Below are 23,897 nucleotides of genomic sequence, written 5' to 3'. Positions count from 1 at the left end.
ATAACAAATCTTAGATTAAAAGTAGGCACAGGGGACAGAAAGGTACATAAGACATGCTCGGCTGGCTATTTATGCTTTTAAGGAACTCAAAGCCCCACAAAAGAAAGAGAGAGAAATAACTATGACGCAATATGCTCACTTGTTGAGAAACAAGTTTTGGGAGGTGGGACTGGAAATAAGGATTTCTGAAAGGTTTCTCAAAAGAGATACTTAAAAACATAGCGAAAACATAGCTGGTCACCAAAAGAGGAAAAAGAAAGGACAATAAGAAAGAATAGCAAAGATTCTGGACCATAAAGGAGAAAGAAGAGTGCATGTGTGAGAAATATAAACCAAATCATAAGTGATCTTGTAGAGCTTACTAATGGGCATAGTTTTAACATGCAGGCATGTAGAAAATGATCAAAGATTTTCAGCAGAGGAAATTCATGGTCAGGCAGGTGTCTTGAAATGCTGAGTTCAGGTGAATGGTAGAAAATGAGAGCAGAAAGACCATTTAGATCTCTTTTGTAATTATCTAAGATATAAGTGTAAAAGTCTGGATTTAGAGGCACTTGAAAAGAAAAATACAAGAGATATTTAGAAGGTAAATACAATAGGACTCAGGTTTTGCCTCGTAGGGGATGAGAGTAGGTAAAAAGAACGAAAAATGATTTCTAGATAACTAGTTTGAACAACTAGATGAATAGTGGTGCAGTAAACTGAGACACGGAACACACAGAAAGGAAAAGACTTGCAAGGGAAGGTGGCAATATGGAGTTTGAGATGTCTATGGGAACCTAAGTGGTTATACCAATAACTTCAATATTCGGGCCTAGAGGACAGAAATGTTGTCTCGAATTACCCATTAGGGAGTCCTGTGCAACTAATTTAGAAGACTTTCAACAGCATCTAACTAATTTTGCAGAAGTGCAACCATCATGTCTAGAATAAATGATATTTATTTTCTCTAATGGCAGCAAGATGGAGTCCATCCTAATACTGCACTGCCACCAAATGAACTTCTAAATGTCTTGAATTATGGATTCCTATTTATTTATGGCTAAAATCACTTCTTACCATTATATAATTGCTTCTTTATAAAAAGGATAATTTCCACCTCTGTTACTATAACATTTATCACATAAGTGCATTACACAGTTTAGAAGAAACTAAGGAAAACAACTGAATATATAGTAACACATTAACTATTTCTAATTTTAAATAATGTTAAAGTGTACTTTGCCCTCTATTTGGTTTTTCTTCTTTTTAGATCATAAAGTCGCATTCCTTAGAAACTTCTTTGATGAGGCATGTTTTGTTGAATTTTTTTTTAACCTAACAGATGTTTGGGTAGTTAAAATTCCTCATGAGTATGGTATCCTGTGGTTTTCACAACCTAAGTGTTACCCCAGGAATTTTCCTTTCTTGCTGTCTTCCAGTCTTGGTGGTCTATAGGAGATGCACATTACGAGGGTCCCATTTCATTCCGTATTAATTTCACACCCACACTCCTTTAAAGTTGTGCATTTCCTCAGCATTAAGTATCTATTGTGCACCACAGAGACATTTAACAGCTTTTGACTTCACATCACCACCACATATATACACACACCACTCAAACTGCTTTTGCCTTTAAGGATAATCAGAAAAATAGATGAGTAAAATAATTTGCATGACTGTAATGTTTCAAGGTAAATATTTCTGCCATTTTTTAAAATTTTCATGCTTATATTTGTATCTATACACTCTCAGCATGCAGTAGAATTATGGCTATTATACAGATTAGTTGAGGACAAAAGCAATTTGGCTTCAATGATCTAGGTGAGAGCATGTGAGAGAAAGAATGGTTAGCTTGAGTTGGTTGAATATTGTTTCCCGTATTTATTCTGTTTTACAGGTGTACATTCAGATTCACAGGGTAACCCAATTTAAATCTCAGCTTGCATTCTGACTTTTCTCCCCTGATCTTCAATTTTGATGCTCTTCATTATGGGCTCAGACAGTTAATGATTACATGTTTTCTGATTATATAATCCATTGTAGAAACTTTTATAATATTTATTATTAAAACTAGATGTTCTTTTATTTGAGTTACTCAAATTTTAAACAATTTGATTTCAAACTACCCATTAATCAATAACTCTTTATAGAGAAGATCCAGGTTTTGATGAGATGTTATATTAGTAAGTGCTTGAATACAACTTTATGTCATTAGGATAAAATGCAGTTCTCTGAGATAGTTATTTTTTACTATTTTATATTGTTGTTTAGTCTTTTCTCTAATTCAGAGAAAGAGTTATTATTTTATTTTATATAGTGAAACAACATGCTGCATTTTTATTTTATTTTTGAGATGGTGTCTGGCTTTGTCACCCAGGCTAGAGTGCAGTGGCACAATCTTTGCTCATTGCAAGCTCCATCTCCCAGGTCCAAGCAATTCTTCTGCCTCAGCCTCCCAAGTAGCTGGGATTACAGGTGCGTACCATCATGTTCAGCTAATTTTTTTGTATTTTTAGAAGAGACAGGGTTCCACCATGTTGGAAAGGCTAATTTCAAATTCCTGACCTCAAATGATCCACCCACATCAGCCTCCCAAAGTGCTGGGATTACAGGCATGAGCCACCACGTGACCTATGCCACATTTTTGAGTGAATTATATGTAATACAAAACTTATTAATTTTCTTCATCCAAATTATTTTTTGAGTTTGCAACAAGGCCATTATATTTTCATCTTTGGTATGCAGAAGCAACATCTATGAATGCCTTATTTTTAATATTAAAAGGATTATTGCTCTTCAAGACTTTTGTTACTTAACTGTTCTAATTTCTTTTATTCTTATGTTAATTCACCATATAAATTATGTTGCAATAATATATGCAGTTCCCCATATAATCTCAAATTATCTCTTCCTGACTTAATATAATAAATAGAACTTTCATTTTGATGTATAATTATGAAATTTGGAAATTCAAATGTACAATACTTATCATTAGAAAAATGTCTTCTATTCCATTGGAAGCAAAAATTTCCTCCATTCTTGAAACTAAAAGAAGAGTAACCAACTCATTGTCAAAATTTAAAGAATTATCCTCACCCACATATGACTACTTAGTTGAAAAGCTATGAGTTTCGAGAATGCAATCATATGTTTATTATCACAAAGTTGGAAAATATAAATCTTTTCATCTTTCTCTCCTAATCACAGTGGTAGAAAGTCCATTTTCCTTGTGTCCCCTGGAAATAAAATATGGCCATAGAACTTAAAAGAGGGTAAGAAGTGGAGGAAATAGGGTGGAAAGAATGATATTCAAGTGGAAAGACTTGAGAATGTAGGATTATTTAGAAATCCAACTTTTCAGTTTCATTTACCAGCTTCTGAACTGATCATGTTATATGTTGTTTTATGCTAATTAAACATCTTGTATAATAGTGTCAAGTGTGCTTGCAAGAGACTGTGCATTTAAAAAGTTCACTTCCTGGCTCAGTGTGGTAATTAGAAGCAGGTACTCTCCAAGTGAGATACTCAGAATGGGAACCCTTAGTGGCAGCAGGCACAAAGGCACAGGCATATTTTAACCAAAGGTTACAAATCAGCTGTCCACAAGCCAGATCTAGGCTACTGATGTATTTGGTTCTGATCTCTGGGCATTTACTTATTTCTGTTTTCCAGTTATATTAGAATAGCTATTTATTGACAAAATCAACAGGTTCAAAATAATCATACCTACTGACTAGCCCCAAAGTAAACTAAATTTTTTCTATATTTTTGCTATCTTTGTTATAGTATCATCATCATCCTTATCATCACCTGCACTGGAAAACAATCTGTTTTGTCCTACCCACTAGAACTTATTCAATCAAATTTCTCTCATTCAGGGAATATTTATAGAGTATCTACTGGTACTGGGAACTATTCTAGACAATAAGAAAATATGTGTGGGATGGTAGCTCATGCCTGTAATCTCAGCACTTTGGGAGGCCAGGGAAGGAGGATCACTTGAGCCCAAGAGTTTAAGACCAGCTTGGGCAATGTAGTGAGACCTCATCTCTGTCAAAATTTTTTTTTTTAAATTAGCTGGTCACAGTGGCATGTGCCTGTAGTCTTAGCTACTTGGGAGGCTGAGGTGGGAGGATTACTTGAGCCCAGGAGGTCGAGGCTGCAGTAAGCTGTGATTGTGCCCCTGCACCCCAGTCTGGGTGAAAGAATCAGATCCTGTCGCAAAAAAAAAAAAAAAAAAGCAATGATCAAGGCAGATCCTAAACACAAGCAAATAAAAATGATCAGGTAATTATAAATGTTCATTAAAATAACGTGTTATTATATAAGATTGCTGCATGACTATTTTTAGATTGAGTGGTCAGGGAAATTCATTGTGATCAGGAATCATTTAAGTAGAGATCTATGTTATAAGAAGCTGCTCATGTGAAGAAGGAGGTGGAAGAACACTCTAGTCAAAAGAAACAGGGAATGCAAAGATGCAAGTTCTAAGAATTTATTTTGTGTAAGCAACAAAAAAAGTCTAGTATGAGTGGAAGACAATGGTATGGGGGAAACATGGCTAAAAATAATGTTAAAGTTTAAGGTAAAAGCCAGGTCATATAGGGCTTGTTAACCATGTTAAGAAATGTAAAATTTCTTCTAAGAGCCATGGGAGTACATTGGATAGTTTTTTTGTTTGTTTGCTTGTTTTTTTTTTTTTTTGAGACGGAGTCTTGCTCTGTTGCCCAGGCTGGAGTGCAGTGGTGCGATTTTGGCTCACTGCAAGCTCTGCCTCCCGGGTTCACGCCATTCTCCTGCCTCAGCCTCCCAAGTAGCTGGGACTACAGGCACCTGCCACCACGCCCGGCTAATTTTTTGTATTTTTTAGTAGAGATGGGGTTTCACCATGTTAGCCAGGATAGTCTCAATCTCCTGACCTCGTGATTCACCCGCCTCAGCCTCTCAAAGTGCAAGGATTACAGGTGTGAGCCACCGCACCCAGCCCATTGGATAGTTTTAAGCAAGAAAGTGACATCATCTGCTTTAGGTTGAAAAAGACCAGTCTGGCAGCGTAGGAGGCTAGTTAGGTTAGTGCTGTGGGAGCAGTAATGAAGAGTTGTACTAATGTAACAGTAATGCAAATGGAGGAATTTGTTTAGATGGTGTTGTTGAAATGAATCATGGGCAGGATTAAGGAGGAAAGGAACAGTGCCTGGATTTTCATTTTCTGCAAACAGATAAATAATGATATGAGAAGGTTTGGTATTTGATCATGTCAATTTAGAGAAGTATATTCAACACACAAGCCCAGTGATTAGTTGATAAGGCAGATATTCTGATCTGGAGTTCTAGGCAGCATTCAGGACTGGAAATAGTATTTGAGAATAGTCAAGATGTAGGTAGACTTCAAAGCTATAGACCAGAATAAGAGCAATTAAGGTAAAATCTCCTTGGGGTTGTGTGCTGATAAAGAAGAGAAAAGGGCCAAGTATAGCTCTCTCATCTCTCCAATGCTTACAGTTAAAAAACAACTATTTGCTGAGAATATTCAGCAAGGAGGACTGAAACGGAGCTACCAGGAAGGTAGGAGAAAAAACAGAAGGGCAGATCTTACAGAAACCAAGTGTCAAAGTGCCAAAAAGAGAAAAGGTTGGACAATTGTGTCAAAGGCTGAATTGTCAGGATTCTACCTCAAATGTCAAATTATATTAACAAACATTTATTGAACATTTACTATTACAAACATTATGCCAGATACTATGGGAAATTGTAACAAGAGACACAACTGGTGGCCTAGAAAATAAAGCCCTCTAGATCAAAGTGTATTTCACTATCTATAAGTACTAACACGGTATTTGTCACTGGAAATCTATGTGTGTGTGTGTAGGTATATTACTATACTAATAAGTACCAAAAATGTTTAAGAACATGTAATTTGGATTTGAAAGGAATCACCTTTTAAGAGTCTCAGTCAAGACAGGAAGATGATAACATAAGGTCCATATCTGAAGGATTTATAAGGGATGGGTGGCCTGGCAAACCTGAAATTTGCTCTGGAGGGCTGAGGCAGAAATGGCATTTCAGAGAATGCAGCCATTCACCAGAGCTCTGGCTTGCAGGATTTGATTTGCAACTTATTTATGTTGCATAGTAACCATCACAATTCTATGTAAACAGAGTTCAGGATAAGGAATATAAATTTATTTACTTAATTATGGTTAATGATATTCTCTAAGCAAACAGGGTAACCAGTTAGCTATAAACATAAAACCTAAGTTGCAAGAGCAATCTTTACCTATACATTTAGTGGTTTGTATGGAAAAGCACTTAAAGTCCTGAAAGATGTATAGATGGCAAAATAATTTCGAGTATTTGTGTTTCTTCTCTGTATTTTTTTCTTCTTCCCACCTCAAGCTGGGAGTTGAACGCTTGATATTTCTTTGCCTCAGAATTTTGTGCAGTTGAAAAACACAAGCTGAAAAACGACTTGCAGACAGATCAGTCAGGGTTATTGTGGTCACGTGTGTGTGTGTGTGTAAGTTTGAAGTCACTGAAAAGGTTGTAAAGTTGGGCTTAAAAGCAGCAGAACCTCTAAATATGAAGGAAAAATGTGGGCCTGGGTGAAGGGCATTAGATAATAATCAGTATCCTTTAATGGTAGAGCATCAGAGTAGCTTCCCACAATGCACTGTTGCAATATGAGACTCTAGGACCTTGGCACAACTTTGGGAGTTTGAGAAAAGCCCTAGTAATGACGAACATTGAATTTCTCATTGGGTTTCAACTAAATTAAAAATAAACATGTTGTTATATATGGTAGTGTCCTCAGTTATTTCTATGTTCAGTGATTTTACACACAATTAGATTAAGTATAAAGCATAATATATAGACAGATACAGAATATAACAGAAATCAGTATGTATATGTCAGGACAATACTCACGGCCAGGCAGAGTTTGTGTAGAAATCCAATTTGAAGCATTGCCATAGCCAGCATTGGTGCTGGCAGCCACTTGGAATCTATACCATCTAAATTTCTTTAATCCATATACTGTCTCTTCAGTTAAGTTAGCTTCATACAGGTATTTAATTTTTTGATATTCAACACATTCTTCAGATTCCCATTCTTTGCATTTTTGAGCACGAAGTTGAGTGGTAATTTTGTAATTTTGAAAGTAGCCAAGGATAGTGTCAGGTCTTATCCATGTCAATGTTGCACTAGTTGACTGAACATCAGAAAAAGCAATATTTGTGGGAACACTGGGAACTAAAAATTAAAGGGAAAAATTAAAAGCAGTTATAATTACCAAACACTTCATAAACAGAAGAAAGAACAGAATTATATTATGCAGCAGCTAGTAGAGATCTGTCAAATTACTATAGCACTTAGATTAATTATCCCCATGCTTAATGAGAAGAACCTTAGAGTGATGCTTCTGGGACCACCATTTTAAAAGGGTAGAGGACAAAATAATTGTAACTTATTAATTCTTGATTTTGCTTCCAAATTCAATCGTAAGTGGCTTATATAAACAAACTTGGCTTCAAATAGAACTATTTCACTATTACAAAGGAAAACTGTATGCTCATATCATCCTAAGTACTTCCCTAGGTATGGTTTGAGTTTGTAATATTCAGTTCCAAGGGAAGATATTTGTGTATTTAAATGTCTAAATAAACACATACACATCTTATATCTAGTAAATGTTGATTATAAAACAATTTTAAATAAACAATATTACTGACAGTCTTAATGTATATAATTCATCTATTTTTTTATTTTATCTCATGTATATTTAGAATTAACACATAGTCCTGCTTGGAGTCATTTATTTGCTTCCATACTAACTACAGGTTTGCCAAATGCATACCATGGGTCAGGCTCTGAGCCTGGTGTTAGGGATTCAGGATACAATAAAGCTCATGTCCTCTTTTCAAGAGACAGTTTATTGGACAAGTAATATAAGCATGTTATAGTTAGAAATAAGAAAGAGCAATCAATTAAGTGACATTGGAACTCTTCTCAACCTTGCCTTTCTTTGTATATCTTCAACGACCTTTGTTAAGAAGATGGAGATAAAGAGAATCAAAATGATGACGTGAAAATTACATATTGCGAACTGTATGTTAATATTCACATTTTAAAATAAGAAAATTAATAAATATTTAGAAAGCTCATTGATCTCTAAAGATATATTAATTCAACACTCAAGAAATATCTAAGAGCATCTAATATGTACAGGGAGGATTGTAGGTTCTGAAAATACAATGAAAAAACAGACAAAAATTCCTGCCCCTGCAAAATTTACATTCAAGGGAGCTACAAACAATAAAAGTATCAATAAGTATTGTACATAGTCACCTTTTGTATCCACAGGGTACTGGCTCCCAGACCTTCCACGGAGAACAAAATCAGAAGATGTTCAAGTTCCTTATATAAAATGGTGTAGTATCTGCATATAAACTACACACATCTTCTCATATAATTCAAATAATCTCTAGGTTATTTATAATACCTAACACAATGTAAATGCTCTATAAATAGCTATTGTACTGTTTAGAGATTAATGCCAAGAAATAAAAGTCTGGGCATGTGGGGTACAGACACATTTTGGTTTTGTATATTTTCCATCTGTAGTTGATTGAATCCACGGATGCAGAACACATGGATCCGGAGGGCCAACTGTAGTGTTTTGGATGATGATCAGAGTTGTGGAGAAAAAGAAGAATGAGAAGAAGGAGAGTTTCAGGGTTATTGAACATTTAAATTAGGTAATCAGAGAAGGGATTAGAAGATACTAAGTTCCATATGTAGGTAGGGGACCTAGCCATGTCAATATTTCAGAAAGAGAAATTTGAAGCAGAGGAAACTGTGTAGTTGGAGGCATGCCTGGTATATTTGGAGAATAACAAGAAGGCCTGAGTGACCAGTACAAGCTACCAGTACATGACACTAGAGGACATTGTCATGGCTTTCATTTGAGCAGAGAACTGGCAGGCTCTCTCATTCACAGAATCACTCTAGCTACTGTGTTGAGAACAGACTAAAGGGTAACAAGGCTGGAAACAAGGAGAGTAATTAGCAGGCAACTGCAATGTCAACACAAGAGATCACGGTGGCCTGGTCCAAGGTGGTAGAGGCAGAAGTGGAGAGAAACATTCAACTCCTGAATATAATGTGAAGGAGAGCTGGCAGGGTTTGCTGATGTGTGGTATGTTAAATATCAGAGAAAGAGAGGAATAAAAAATGCCCTAAGGTTTTTGGATTGAGCAAATAAAAAGATGAAGTCACTATTAATCAAGATGTGGGTGACTGTAAGAGGGGTAAGCTTTGGGGAGGAAGATTAACAATTTCTTTTGAGTAGGTTAACTTTGAAATTCCTCTCAGACACCCAGAAGGAGATATCAAATACTAGGTAGAAGCTTGAGTCTGGATTCTATAGAGAGAGGTCTGGGCTTCCATTAAAATTTTGGATTTCATCTTAAATTTTTATTGAATTATTTACAGATCTATTGCTTATTTACCATATATATATATATTTACCAAAATTGGCACACTATTTACAACACATTCTGTTTTACCTTTACCTATCATGAAGAAATGCAATTAGAGAAAACACTATCTTTAGGGAAAAAGTGTAAATTTATAGAGCAAGAAGTTTTAAAATTGGCTAAAAAGTAGAATGTTCATAATTTTTTGAAATCCCTCAGTCACTAAATTTGAACTCAGATCATCTGAACATAAGATACGTTTTCAAAATATTCTAACATAAATCAGATGCATTTGATTGACGTGGGTGTTCAGAAAATGTTTTTAGAGAAGAGATGGCACATGACATGGAATTTCACTGATTGTAAAAGTGGAGATCATTGAAGAGAGTGTGATGTGAGCTAAGACAAGTTTAATTGCAGCTTGTAATTCATGTTGGCAATAACAAACAGAAAGGCTGCACAATAGCTCGGGGACTTGCTGTGTCAGAGGAAACTATAGATAGCTTGTCAGGCAATTGAAAGCTATAAAAAATGTCACAGTATGTCCAGAGGTACATTTTATCAATTACAGTCTGGTATTTGCAAAACAGGAAAAGGGAGAAATTCAGAGACTACTTGATTTGTCCAGGAAAGAAGAAATCAGGTGATAGCAACAGGACAGAAGTCAGTTTTTAAGATATATTTTGGCGACTGAATCCATAAGAACAGGCAAATAAATGAGAAAATCACATAATCTCAGAATTTGAAATTGAGAAATCATCTTGGTCATCTTGTCTCTTTGTCTGACCTTTGTGTCTGCAGATATCCCTCACGATTCCCGGTCCCTGTACAAACAGATTCTTCCACTTACTCAACCAAACACTGATCTAGGTACAGATGGAAAGCTATGTTGCTGCTGTAACTAAGAATCTTAATCAGTTTACTTTAAAATAGAGAGCTATCCAGTGGACCTGACCTTATAACCTGAGCCCTCTAAAAGGAGAATAGTATTTTTGGCCGTTTTCAGAAAAGGAAGTCAAAGCTTTAAAGAGATGGATTCAACGTACAAAAATTTCTCTATTGTTGGCTTTCAAGAAGGAGGGAGCCGCATGATAAGGAACACAGAACATCTTTGGGAGCTGAGAGAAGCCCTTAGCTAAAAGCCAGCCAGGGAAGGGGCTCTCAGTCCTATGACTGCAAGGAACTAAATTCTACCACAACCACGTGAACCTGAAAGAGGACCCTGAATTACGCAAGAAAATGTTGACTGACAATTTGACTTCAGCTTGTGAGAATAAGCAGAAAACCTAGGCACAGCATGCCTGGACTTCTGACCTATAGAACTATGAGATAATAAATAGGTATTGTTTTAAGCCACTAAGTTTGTGATAATTTGTTACACAGCAACAGAAGACCAATACAAACCTCCCCCTACAAAATGAGCAATCACTACTTACCCAGCCTCTGCTTACATACATAGAGCAAGGGGAAACTCAACATCTCAAGGGGAGTTTATTTTAAAATTCATTTTCAGATAGCTCTATTAGTTTGTACAGCCTGCATTATTTTGAACTGATATTTACTTTCCTATAAATCTCAGCTCTGCACTGAAAACCCACTCCAAAGAGGCCTAATCTACTTTCACCTCCACATCACCCCAACATTCTATATAAAAGATTCAGAAAGATTTTATTTCTGCATCCATCTCAATAAAAATATTGAAAAAAATCACTCAAAAATATATGTTTATTTGTAGGTTATAAACACATAAAATGTCAAAGTACATATCAGATTTTCTCTCTCAGTCTAGACTACTGAATGAAACAAAATGTTGATTCAATAAATGTTTTTTGAATGTGTGAGCAAATGAATCGAGGGTATAACAGGGGACTTTATTTGGCTTTCCTGATGAAGGATAATTTAATTAGAGACCTGAAGGATAAGAAGAAGCTTCACAGATAAAAAATATCAGGATGTGTGAAGGTGTTAAGACCCTGAAGAAGAAGAGTGTCACACATTGAAAACACTTAATGAAGGCTGCTGGGTCTACAAGGAGATGAATGGGAAGAGATGAAGTAGGCAATGTAGGTGGAATCACATTAGACTGAGTCCTTAAACCAAATATATGACTTTTAGCTTTATCTGAAGCACAGTGAGATACTTGAAAAGTTTTTTTTTTTTTTTTTGGTTTTTGTTTTTTTGTTTTTTTGACAAGGTCTCACTCTGTTGCACAGGCTGGAGTGCAGCCTTCCCTTTCTTTTCATCTAACCTCATATCCCACTCTCTTCCTCCTCCCAGTCCCTTCTCTCACTTCCAAAGAATATACCTAGAGTGACTGTCTTAGTTTGGGCTGCTATAGCAAGTTACTATAGACTGAGTGATTTACAAACAACAGAAATTTATTTCTCATCATTCTGGAACTGAAAGTCAGAAGAGGGTGCCAGCATGGTGGGTTTCTGGTGAGAACCAGCCTCCTGGTTCCAGACTGCTGGCTTCTTATTTTGTCCTTGTATAGCAGAGAGAGGGCAAAAGAGCTCTCTGCAGTCTTTTTTATAAGGGCACTAATCCCATTCATGAGGGTTCTACCCTCATGACCTAATTACCTCTGAAAGGCCTCACCTTCTAATAGCATCACACAGGGAGTTAGGACCTCAACATATGACTCTAGGGGGGATATAAACATTCACTCCATTGCAGCAAATTATTTTTTATACAGACAGGTCACTTTTGAGAGTAAAAGGCAATGTCTATTGGATGAAATGCCAGCACAGCAAGCATAAACCCAGACTGCCCTGGAAACTGGGATTTAGGGTCACTATATATATGCTTTGGATATATTTTGCCTTTTTCTTCAGTGTTTGGAGTTGTATGGAGTAAGCACATTGAAATGGATATATCGAATTTGATTTTACCAGCCTCTATGAAATGATATTAAGCTGTGTCCAATATTTGCAGTAAACAAGCTGTAATGTATGAGCCTATGCTTTCATATTCCACACATATGTGTGAGTAAATCTGTAGGATAATCGTTGCTAGGTAAAACATATGCGTATTTGTAGCATTGGTAGACATTGCTAAATCACACTCCAGAAAGGTTTTACCAATACCTACTCCTGTCAACATGCATGAGAATGCCTGTTCCCAAAACACTTGCCAACAGAGTATGCAATAAAAGTTTCAGAGGGGAAAAATTATATTTCAGTGTGAAGCTTATTGCACTTCTCTCCCTTTAATTTCCTTTTTCATAAACTATCATTTGTATTTTTCCTACTTTTTTTTCTATTGAGTGTATGGCTTTGCTATTTATTTATTTAAGCCTTTAATATAACCTTTTTGTGATACTTGATGAAGATATATTTTCCAAATTTGTTATTTGTCTTTTTATTTTGCTGATGATCGTTTTTATTATGCAGAAATTTTTACTTTTTTTTTTCTTGAGACAGAGTCTTACTCTGTTGCTGAGGCTGGAATGCAGTGGCACAATCATGGCTCATTGCAGCCTCAACCTCCCAGGCTCATATGGCCCTCCCAACCCAGTCTCTTGAGTAGCTGGAATCACAGGCGTGTGCCATCACACCCAACTAATTTCATACTTTTTGTAGAGATGGAGTTTCGCCATGTTACCCAGGCTGGTCTTGAACTCCTGGACTCAACTGATCTGCCCACCTCAGCCTCCCAAAGTGCTGGGATCACAAGCATGCGCCATGGCACCTGGCCTTGAAAATTTTTATATTGACTTTTGTTTTCATTAAAATCTTACACTCTACTCTTTCCTCATGAGAATCAGTGTCCAAATGCTTTCCTTCTTTTATTTATTCTTTTTTAGATCTACTACCAGTTACCTTTCCCATGTTTCAATTTTCTCTCCCTGGAGTTTGCTAAACCACTGGAAATTAGAGGGAAATATTCACTAGCTAATGAACTAGAGAAGGCAGAAGAGGCTGCCCTTTCCTAATCCCATCTGGAGAGATGACTAGATGCCCATGCCTCTATGACCAACTATTTTTTCCTCCAATGTTCAGATTTTAGGATAGCTGGTGTTTGTTACTAGCAAATTTTGCTACATAGTAAAGATTTTCAGCAGATCAATATTCGTTCACAGACTCTGGTATTCTCCAATTAAGCTTTCAGAGAAGAAAAGTTCTTAAAAAGAAAAACCACAAAATCCAGACAAGAGTTATTTGTAACCTGGCTATAGGAAACATAATAACAATTTCAGCCTCCTATGATGTGACAGGCACAGTGATGGGACACTGGAACATACTAGCACTCAATAAGTGTTTGTTGACTGTGGAAATAAATGATGGTTCATTGAAACAGCCTTCTGTTTTCATGTGGTACAAAATCTAGTCCACATTTTCACTCAAATGTATTTAGAAAGATAAACCAGAAATGAATCTGATCTGAGGTGAAATATATGGTATAACTTGTAGACAGTTTTTTAAACAAGTCTACCTCAGAAGTATTCATAAGTGACCAGCAGTAACCCTCATTTATATCCAGTATCTTCTCTTTGATGAACTGTGTGCTGAACTAGACTATTTCAAGGCAACTGCCCTATTGAATTACAGATACAAAAAGGATTACACTCATTTCAGCATGGAGAATCAGATTTCCATTCTTTAAGAATGACTAAAAACCTCAAACTTTTTCTATCCACAGATGGTACTAATTTGAACACATCATTCCATGCTTCCTGGAGTAATCACACAGCTTGCTTAGATTTTCTAAACATGACTGAACTGTGATGAAGCGATCAACATTAACTGCCAAGGTATTCAGTAATTTACATTTTTATTCATAAATTATTCTTATCACTAAAATACTTTCATCATGGTTGAAATTAGGGTCTGTAGATCTAAATAAGCAAGATTTGTTATAGGTTTAAATGCATGAGAGTTTTTAGTGACTAGTAAATTCTACTTAGAAGATGAAAATGTGTATAAAATGTAATTATTCTGTAAACTTCTGAATATCAATTATTAGAAATTGCCAAACGCTCCTGATGATAGGATTGTGAAGGTAGTTTTGTATTGACTTCTCATTGACCTGGATAAGTACACTAACTTGGATGACCAAGTTTAAATTCTTTATTTAAGACTATATAATTTTATCTTTCAGGAACAGATGTACTCTCTTTTAAGCAAAACAGATGTCTGAAAAGTTATATTTGTGAATTATATTTATAAAACATACAAAATTATCAACCCAATCTTCCCAAGTTTATTAAGAATATTTTTGTCTCTAGAAATTTTAAATAATCTACTATCCTTTTAGAAACACAACATACAGATAGATAATTTAAACATACACAAAGTAAAATTTGCTAACACTAACATAGTATGGATCAATACAAAAATGGAAATACCTTCAAAGTTAAGTTCAAAGCAAATTTCAGCATACCAGATATAAATTTTGCACTAGCTTGAATTTAATCAATAGCATTTATTGAACATTCACATTGAATGATGTGGGCAGGTTACAAGTCAATGTATAAGCACCTTTTCATACATAGATGAAAAATATTTTAGTTAATAGAAATAACTACAAAGAGGTAAAGGCAACAGGACAGAGAAGAAGATCTGGGAGCTCTAATTTGAAGGAACAACTGAGGATTAGTCAAGATGTGAAAGAAAAAGGATTCAGGGGGTTGAGTATGGGGAGAGATGCATAACTGGCAACAAAATGTTTGTCAAGGGCTGGGAAGACTCTTAGGCTGAAGGAAAATAGTCTAAGGCAGTCATAAGAAAAAAGTGTGGGGGATTATCAGGTTTGGTGTTATTGAAAGGCAGTGAAAGTTTGAAAGCAGTTTAGGTGACTACAGTAGGTGACAGAGAAACAACGGACAGAGATTAATTAGTGACATATAAACTTAAAAGTCTGATCTTTCATATCACTTGTTATTAGGAATAGCCAAGTTTGATAAAAACTTATTCGATATTTTACATATAAAGCACAACATAGATTACAATGATCTGGTAGGTTAAGAATAATTAGGAATAGAGCTAAAGAAAAATGTAAAGAAATATTGCCAGGATGTGATGGTATATAGAGCACAGAGAAAATAGTGGTAAAACAAATGGAATGAACCCAAGAATTAGATTGACTGACAAAATACACACTGTAGACTTCCTAGAAGTAAATTATAAATTTGGCTCTTTATAACAAATAAATAAAACAGAGGGAAAAGCAAGATAGTAAATCTTTGTTATCACAAATAAAGATAAATTAAATGAACAAAAATATAATAATCTCTGATACTGAAACCAAAGATACATTTCTTCTGAAAAAAACCCTAAAGAGGGTACCATAATTTAATGAGCAATGTCCTCAACAACATCCATACACAGTAAATGCTAAGTATGTTTAATTTTTCCCATTCTTGGCCGGGTGCGGTGGCTCACACCTGTAATCCCAGCACTTTGGGAGGCCAAGGTGAGAGGATCATGAGGTCACGAGATCGAGACCATTCTGGCTAATACGGTGAAACCCCGTCTCTACTAAAAGTACAACAAAAAATTAGCCGGGCGTAGTGGCAGGCACCTATAGTCCCAGCTACTCAGGAGGCTGAGGCAGGAGAACGGCATGAACCCGGGAGGCGGAGTTTACAGTGAGCCGAGATCGCGCCACTGCACTCCAGCCTGGGCGACAGAGTGAGACTCTATCTCATAAAAATAAATAAATAAATAAAAATATAAATTTTTTCCCATTCTGGTTTTTGGGATGGGAAAAAAAAACTTATTTTAAAAACCAAACACCGCATGTTCTCATTCATAGGTGGGAACTGAACAATGAGAACAAATGGACACAGAAAGGGGAACATCACACACCGGGGCCTGTTGTGGGGTGGAGGGAGGGGGGAGGGATAGCATTAGGAGATATACCTAATGCTAAATGACGAGTTAATGGGTGCAGCACACCAACATGGCACATGTATACATATGTAACAAACCTGCATGTTGTGCACATGTACCCTACAACTGAAAGTATACTAAAAAATAAAAATTAAAAAAAATCAAAAAAAAAATTTACCATTCTTACAATGTCACTCTGAGTATGTGGGTGGAATAATTGTCAAATATGTTTTATTAAAACTATGTCTTCAGAGATTGTAAGTATACCGTTCATGTGCAATTCTCTCTGGTAGCCTGGCTTAATCCAGAGAAATTTTGGAGTATTTATCAAGTTATGAAACACAAACAGGATTTTGAGTGCTACTACAAAGCTGAGAATATGGACTGACTCATTCATACTAATGTGCCAAATTAGTCTTATAAATGTATTCAATGTGCATGAAATAGGAGTAAGATATTTTAAAATTGTTTTATATCTGTTCCCATGCATGTATAGTTGGACAATTGGGGCCCCAAATATAAACCATAGCTATAATTTTAGTCTTTAAACTACGTACTGTGAAACACTTACCTTTAAAAAATTTCTCAATAAAACTTCCGAAGACAAAGTCATTTTTTAGAGACCATTACAGGGAAAGCTAGTTATACATATAGTTATACATATTCTGTTTGGAGGCCAATATGGTTTGGCTGTGTCCCCACACAAATCTCATCTTGAATTGTAGTTCCCATAATCCCCATGTGTCATGGGAGGGACCAGGTAGAGATAATTGAATCATGGGGGTGGTTTCCCCCATCCTGTTCTCATGATAGTGAGTTAGTTCTCACAAGATCTGATAGTTTTATAAGGGGCTTCCCCCTTCAATGGGCACTCATACTTTTCCTTGCTGCTGCCATGTGAAGAAGGAGGTGTTTGGTTCCCTTTTTGCCATGACTGTAAGTTTCCTGAGGCCTCCCCAGCCATGCTGAACTGTGAGTCAATCAAACTTCTTTCCATTATAAATTACCCAGTCTTAGCTATTTCTTCATAGCAGTGTGAGAACAGACTAATACAAAGGCAAAATGAACTGGCTTGATTTATAAATTCATTAGCTTTGACAGCTGCATGCAGTAAGTCATCTCATGAGAATATTTATCAAAAATGACAACTTTGATTTAACATAATTTATCTGAAACAGTTCTTAGAAGACTAATTAGAAAGCCGACTTAATTATCTATTGAGACCACTCCTATAACACCTGGAGACTAAATTGAACCATTGAGAGTGATGAAGAAATTAGAAAGACATACTGGCTTGTGGAGATTTACCCAAGAATGAGTATGAGGAAATAAAATGTTAGCTTCATATCTTGTTAGCAGGATAAACAGAGTTATCACAGGAGAGGTTTGTGTTAGCATAATGGGTCAGGTAAAGGAATTTGGGAGAATATCTGTATCTATAAGTAATTGAAATCATGAGAGTAAATGAACATTTCAAAGGAGTACTCATATTATCAAAACACCAGAGATGAAGAATTGAGTCTATATCAATAGTTAATGTACAGTGAAGTAGAATAGGAAAAAAAAAAAGGTCAGAAGAAACAGATAAGCATATAATGCCTGGCTCACATTCATATTTAATAAGTACTTGCTTAGCAAAAATGTGAATCAGTGAACAAATCAACAGATGGATGGATGAATGGATGGATGGACAGATTTTAAAAACACAAGTTCCAATGAGAACACATGGACACAGGAAGGGGAACATCACACTTTGGGGACTGTTGTGGGGTGGGGGGAGGGGGGAGGGATAGCATTGGGAGATATGCCTAATGCTAGATGACGAGTTGGTGGGTGCATATGTAACTTACCTGCACATTGCGCACATGTACCATAAAACCTAAAGTATAATAATAATAATAATAATAATAATAAAAGAAAAAGAAAAAAAATAAATAAAAAAAATAAAAACACAAGTTCCACCAAATGTTGAATATAATTGAATGTTATTTAAAATATCTTTTTTTTTCTTCTAAAAACTGTGGCTGGCCAGGCATGGGGGCTTATGCCTATAATCTCAACATTTTGGGAGGCAGGGCGGGCAGATCACCTGAGGTCAGGAATTTGAGACTAGCCTAGCCAACATGGTGAAACCCCATCTTCACTAAAAATATAAAAACTAGGTGGGTGTGGTGGCACGTGCCTGTAGTCCCAGCTACTCAGGAGGCTGAGGCAGGAGAATCTCTTGAACCCAGTAGGTGGAGGTTGCAGTGAGCCCAGATTGTGCCACTGCACTCCCCAGCCTGGGCAACAGAGCAAGACTCCATCTCAAAAAGAAAAAAAAAAAAAACCTGTGGCTGTAAAGAAAAACTTTATTGATTAAAATATACACAAGGAGTTCTGACTGTAAGCTTTGGGAAAATATCCATAAGAAAGAATAAAGAATTGAGATTGTTCAGGAGCCCCATATGAGAAAGTGAGAGAGAAGGAAGAGATGGAAGGAGAAACAATGAGAAGAAAGGCTCAAAAGATGGTGTGAGGTTGGGGACATGGGCTTCAGTGGTATAAAGCAACCAACAGAAAACTCTCCGATTGCCGAAAGATTTTCTTTTCTTTTCTTTTCTTTTTTTTTTTTTTTTGAGATGGAGTTTTGCTCTCATTGCCCAGGCTGGAGTGCAATGGCATGATCTTGGCTCACTGCAATCTCTGCCTCCTGATATCAACCAATTCTCCCGCCTCAGCCTCCTGAGCAGCTGGGATTACAGGCATGTGCCACCACACCCGGCTAATTTTGTATTTTTAGTAGAGACAGGGTTTCACCATGTTGGCCAGGCTGGTCTCGAAATCCTGACCTGGCGATCTGCCCTCCCTGGCCTCCCAAAGTGCTGGGATTACAGGGGTGAGGGTGCCATTTTGTTGCCCAGGCTGGAGTAAAGTGGTACCTTCATAGCTCTGTGTAACCTTAAACATCTAGGCTTAAGCAATCCTCCACCTCAGCCTCCTGAGTAGCTGGAACGACAGGTACACAACACCACTCTAGGCTAATTTTTTTTTTTTTTTTGTACTAACGGGATCTTGCTACATTGCCAAGGCTGTTCTCAAACTCCTAGGCTCAAAAGATCCTCCCACCTCAGCCTTCCAAAGCTCTGTGATTACAGGTGTGAGCCACCACACTTGGCTCAAAAGATTTTTAAGAACAAAAATGTCTAATAATCAATTTAAAGCCATATATATTATTGCAATGTAAACTCCTCTTCTATCTACCCATCACCAAATGACATTAAGGCTATTATACACTAAAGTGTTCAGTGTGACTAGATATTTTAATAAAAATCTTGAAAGGAGCTCAGATTCATATTTTCGGCAAAAATTTTGCAAAAGCAGCTAAGAATTTAAAACAAAATATTCCAGCTTGAGGAACTCTGATCTGGTGATAACTTGTATCAAACTATTCTGCAGATAACATGTATGAACTTGGAAAAGGAAAAAAAACACAGCTATTGGCTTGAGGTGTCAGAGAATAAAGTATGAGGCTGCTAAAGTAGTTGGAAACAGAGGAGTTAGACCCAAAGTTTGGGACTAAACTCACCTTAAATCCTTGCCTAATATTTTAATTATATGTACATGATGGAGAATCCAAGGAGCTCAGTAGAAAGCAACAGCTGAAAAACTGAGTGTGCATGCACACATACACACATATATTAATATATATAGCTGACACGTATAACAACTTGACATCTGTAACAATAAGTACAAAAAATATAACAATAACAGCAGAAACTACAGGGAAGTACATGGGAATACTTCTGCAAAATTCATGTATTTTATTTCCAGTTACATAAATTAAGTAGATATAAGTCAAGTAATCACATTGCAGTCCCTTGAGAAGCCACTAAAAATAATAATACAAAGAAACATAGCTAAAAGTCGGATAGAAGAATTAAAATATAATGCTAAAAATATATAGTTAACCCAGTAGAAGGCAAGAAAGAAAGCAAGAACAGAGGAACTAAAAATAAAAGATAGGACATATAGAAAACAAAGAAAAAATAGTAGATCCAAAGTCAACTAAATTAATACTAAGTTTAAATCTAAGTGAATTAAATACTCCATTTAAAAGTCAGAGGTTGTCAGACAAGATAAAAGACCTGATTATATGTTGTTCACAAGAGACGTACTTTGTTGTCCACCAGCCACAGTTTAAATACAATACAAATAATTCACAAGTAAGAATAGAAGAAGATATATGATGGAAACCACGAATAAAAGAACATGTGTTATATTAATAACAGACAAAAAAGCCTTAATACAAGAAGTGTCCCCAAAGATAAAAGGGATAGTTTATAATGATCAAAGGATCAGTTAATTAGGAAAATATAACAATTACAAATACACATGTTTTTAGTAAAAACTTTTTTTTTTTTAACTAAAACTACATGAAGCAAACCCAGACAGGACTGAAAGAAAAAAACCCACAATCGTAGTTAAATATTTTATCATTTCCTTCTCAATAATTGTTAGAACGATTAGGCAGAAAAGTGATAATGATACAGATGTTTTGCAAAACACTATTAACCACATGGAACTAATACATAGAACATTATGGCAAAACATTTAGAAGCAGGAAAATCATAATGATCAGAAATCAATGTAATGGAAAGCATACAAACAATAGAGAACACTAATTAATATAAAAGTTGGTTCTTTGGAAAAATTTATAAATTTCATAAACATTAAGATGTATAAAAAGAAAGTAAACACAATTCACATCATGAATAAAACCAGGAATATCACTGCAGATTACAAAAAACCTTGAGCCAATATTTTCAACATTTTAAATAAAATGGTCAAGTTTCTTGGAAACATAACTATATAAAATGATATAGAAATTATGATGGGTTAATAGGTACAGCAAACCTCCATGGCACATGTATACTATGTAACAAACCTGCACGTTCTGTACATGTATCCCAGAACTTAAAGTAATTTTTTTTTTAAGATGGAGTCTTACTCTGTGGCCCAAGCTGGAGTGCGGTGGCATGATCTCGGCTCACTGCAAGCTCTGCCTCCCGGGTTCATGCCATTCTCCTGCCTCAGCCTCCCGAGTAGCTGGGACTACAGGTGCCTGCCACCACGCCCGGCTAATTTTTTGTATTTTTAGTAGAGACGGAGTTTCACTGTGTTAGCCAGGATAGTCTCGATCTACTGACCTCGTGATCCGCCTGCCTCGGCCTCCCAAAGAGCTGGGATTACAGGCGTGAGCCACCGCGCCCGGCCCTAAAGTAAAATTTTTTAAAAAGAAAGTGTGAGTAGTTCTATACTTATTAAAGAAGTCAAAGTAATAGAAAATCTGCCACAATAGAAAACTCCAGGTTCAGATGGTTTCACTAGTGAATTCTATCAAATAGTTTAGGATGAAATAATAACCGTGAAAATAAAGGAGGAAAGAACATTCCCCAACTACTGATATTAGGGTAGTATAACTTTGATGTAAATATCTGAGAAAAAATGTTATAATAAAAGAAAATTATAGACCAATACCTATCCTGAAAAAAAATACAACAATCTTAAGCAAAATGTTACTAAATCAAATCCAGCCATACTATATATATAGTAGAATAACACATCTGATCAAGTGTGTTTTATCCCAGGAATGTAAATTTCATTTAACATTCAAAAGTAAACCATGTAACTTATCACAGTAAGATAATAAAAGAGAAAAAGCAAATTACTGCCTTAAATTCAGAATCAAGTAGCAAAATTTAACATCCATTCACAATAAATACTCATAGCAAACTATAAATGAAAGAATCTTCCTCAATTTAATAAGGGGTATCTACAGAAAGTCCACAGCCAATATCATATAAAATGATGAAAAACTAATCCTTCTCCCTGAAATTGGGAACAACACAAGAATATTGGCTTTTATCACCTCTGTTTAACACTGTACTGGAGAGTCAAGCCAGTGCTATAAGGCAAAAGAAACAAACAAAAATGTCATGGAGTTAAGAAAGAAAGAAAGAGAGAAAAATACTTTTAATTTTAGAAGACACAATAATTTTAATATAGAATATTATTTAAATTTTTTTAACCTTCCAGAACTAAGAAGTAAATTTAGCAAGGTCATAGGATACAATGTCAATATAAAAATTGTTTGTATTTCTGTATTTTGCATCAAACTAATGACTAAAAATCAATTCTATTTAGAATAACATTAAAAAATTAAGTACATGTAAATAATTTTAACAAAAGATACGCAAAATCCATTTACTTAAAACCACAAAACATTGCTGAAAGAAATAAGTAATTTTAAAAATGGAGAAATAATAACATATTCATTAGTAACTCATTGCTGAGATGTCAATTCTCCCCATGTATAGATGTATACATGCATGTATATAAATCTGATGCAATCCCAATGAAAATGCCACGGGCATTTTTGTAAAATTTAATAAGATCATTATAATTTAAAAGTTTATATGGACATGCAAAGACCAAAAATAGCCAAAAGAATTTTGAAAAAAGAACACATTTGTAGAACTTACACAAACTGATTTCAAGACTTATAATAAAGCTACAGTTATCAACACAGTGTGGTTTTATTACAATAACAGATAAATAAATCAATGGAATAAAATATATTCCAGAAATAAATTCAAGCACATAGGGTCAAGTGATTGACAAAAACTTTCAAGGCAATTCAAATGGGGAAATAAAAGTATCTTTAAAATAGTTATTAAATGTTTCGATAAATGTATAAAAAAATAAACTTTGAATCACTTTTCATACTACACACCCACAATTCAAGAAGAATCAAAAATATAAATGTATAAGTTAAAACTATAATATTTCTAGAATAAAACCCAGGATATTATTTTCACAATCTTTAATTAGGGCACAAAATATACTGACATGAGATTAAAAGTTGCTAATTTAGATTTCATCAAAATTAAACTCATCTGATTATGCACAGGTGCCATTAAGAAAACAGAAAGTCAAGCTATTGACTGGAACATAATATTTGTTATACATATCTCTAATAAAGAATTGTAGGCTGGGTGTGGTGGCTCACACCTGTAATCCAGGCACTTAGGGAGTCCAAGGCTGGAAGATCATGAGGTCAGGAGTTCGAGACCAGCCTGACCAACATGGTGAAACCCTGTCTCTACTAAAAATATAAAAATTGGCCAGATGTGTTGGCACATGCCTATAATCCCAGCTACTCAGGAGTCTGAGGCAGGAGAATCGCTTGAACCCAGGAGGTGGAGGTTGCAGTGAGCCAAGATCGTGCCATTGCACCCCAGCCTGGGTGACATAGTGAGACTTTATAATTTATAGATTCAGTGCTATCCCCCATCAAGCTACCATTGACTTTCTTCACAGAATTAGAAAAAAACTACTTTAAATTTCATATGGAACCAAAAAAGAGCCCACATAGCAAAGACAATCCTAAGCAAAAAGAACAAAGCTGGAGGCATCATGGTACCTGGCTTCAAACTATACTACAAGGCTACAGTAACCAAAACAGCATGGTACTGGTACCAAAACAGATATATAGACCAATGGAACAGAATAGAGGTCTCAGAAATAAAGCCACACATCTAAAACCATCTGATCTTGACAAAAATGA

General features: G+C 35.7%; 1 protein-coding gene across 1 annotated transcript in view; it reads right to left on the bottom strand.

Annotated features, from left to right (window-relative positions):
- Positions 1-23,897, bottom strand: part of PTPRQ (protein tyrosine phosphatase receptor type Q) — a 217,690-nt gene that overhangs the window by 87,995 nt on the left and 105,798 nt on the right. The window contains exon 26 of the mRNA XM_054443718.1: positions 6,907-7,230. Coding sequence (XP_054299693.1) covers positions 6,907-7,230 — 324 coding nt within the window. The remainder of the gene's footprint in view (positions 1-6,906; positions 7,231-23,897) is intronic.

Source organism: Pongo pygmaeus, chromosome 10, assembly GCF_028885625.2.
Source record: "Pongo pygmaeus isolate AG05252 chromosome 10, NHGRI_mPonPyg2-v2.0_pri, whole genome shotgun sequence".
NCBI classification, from domain to species: Eukaryota; Metazoa; Chordata; class Mammalia; order Primates; family Hominidae; genus Pongo; species Pongo pygmaeus.
Note: the sequence above shows the minus strand (reverse complement) of the source record. Positions and strands in the feature narration are given on the sequence as shown.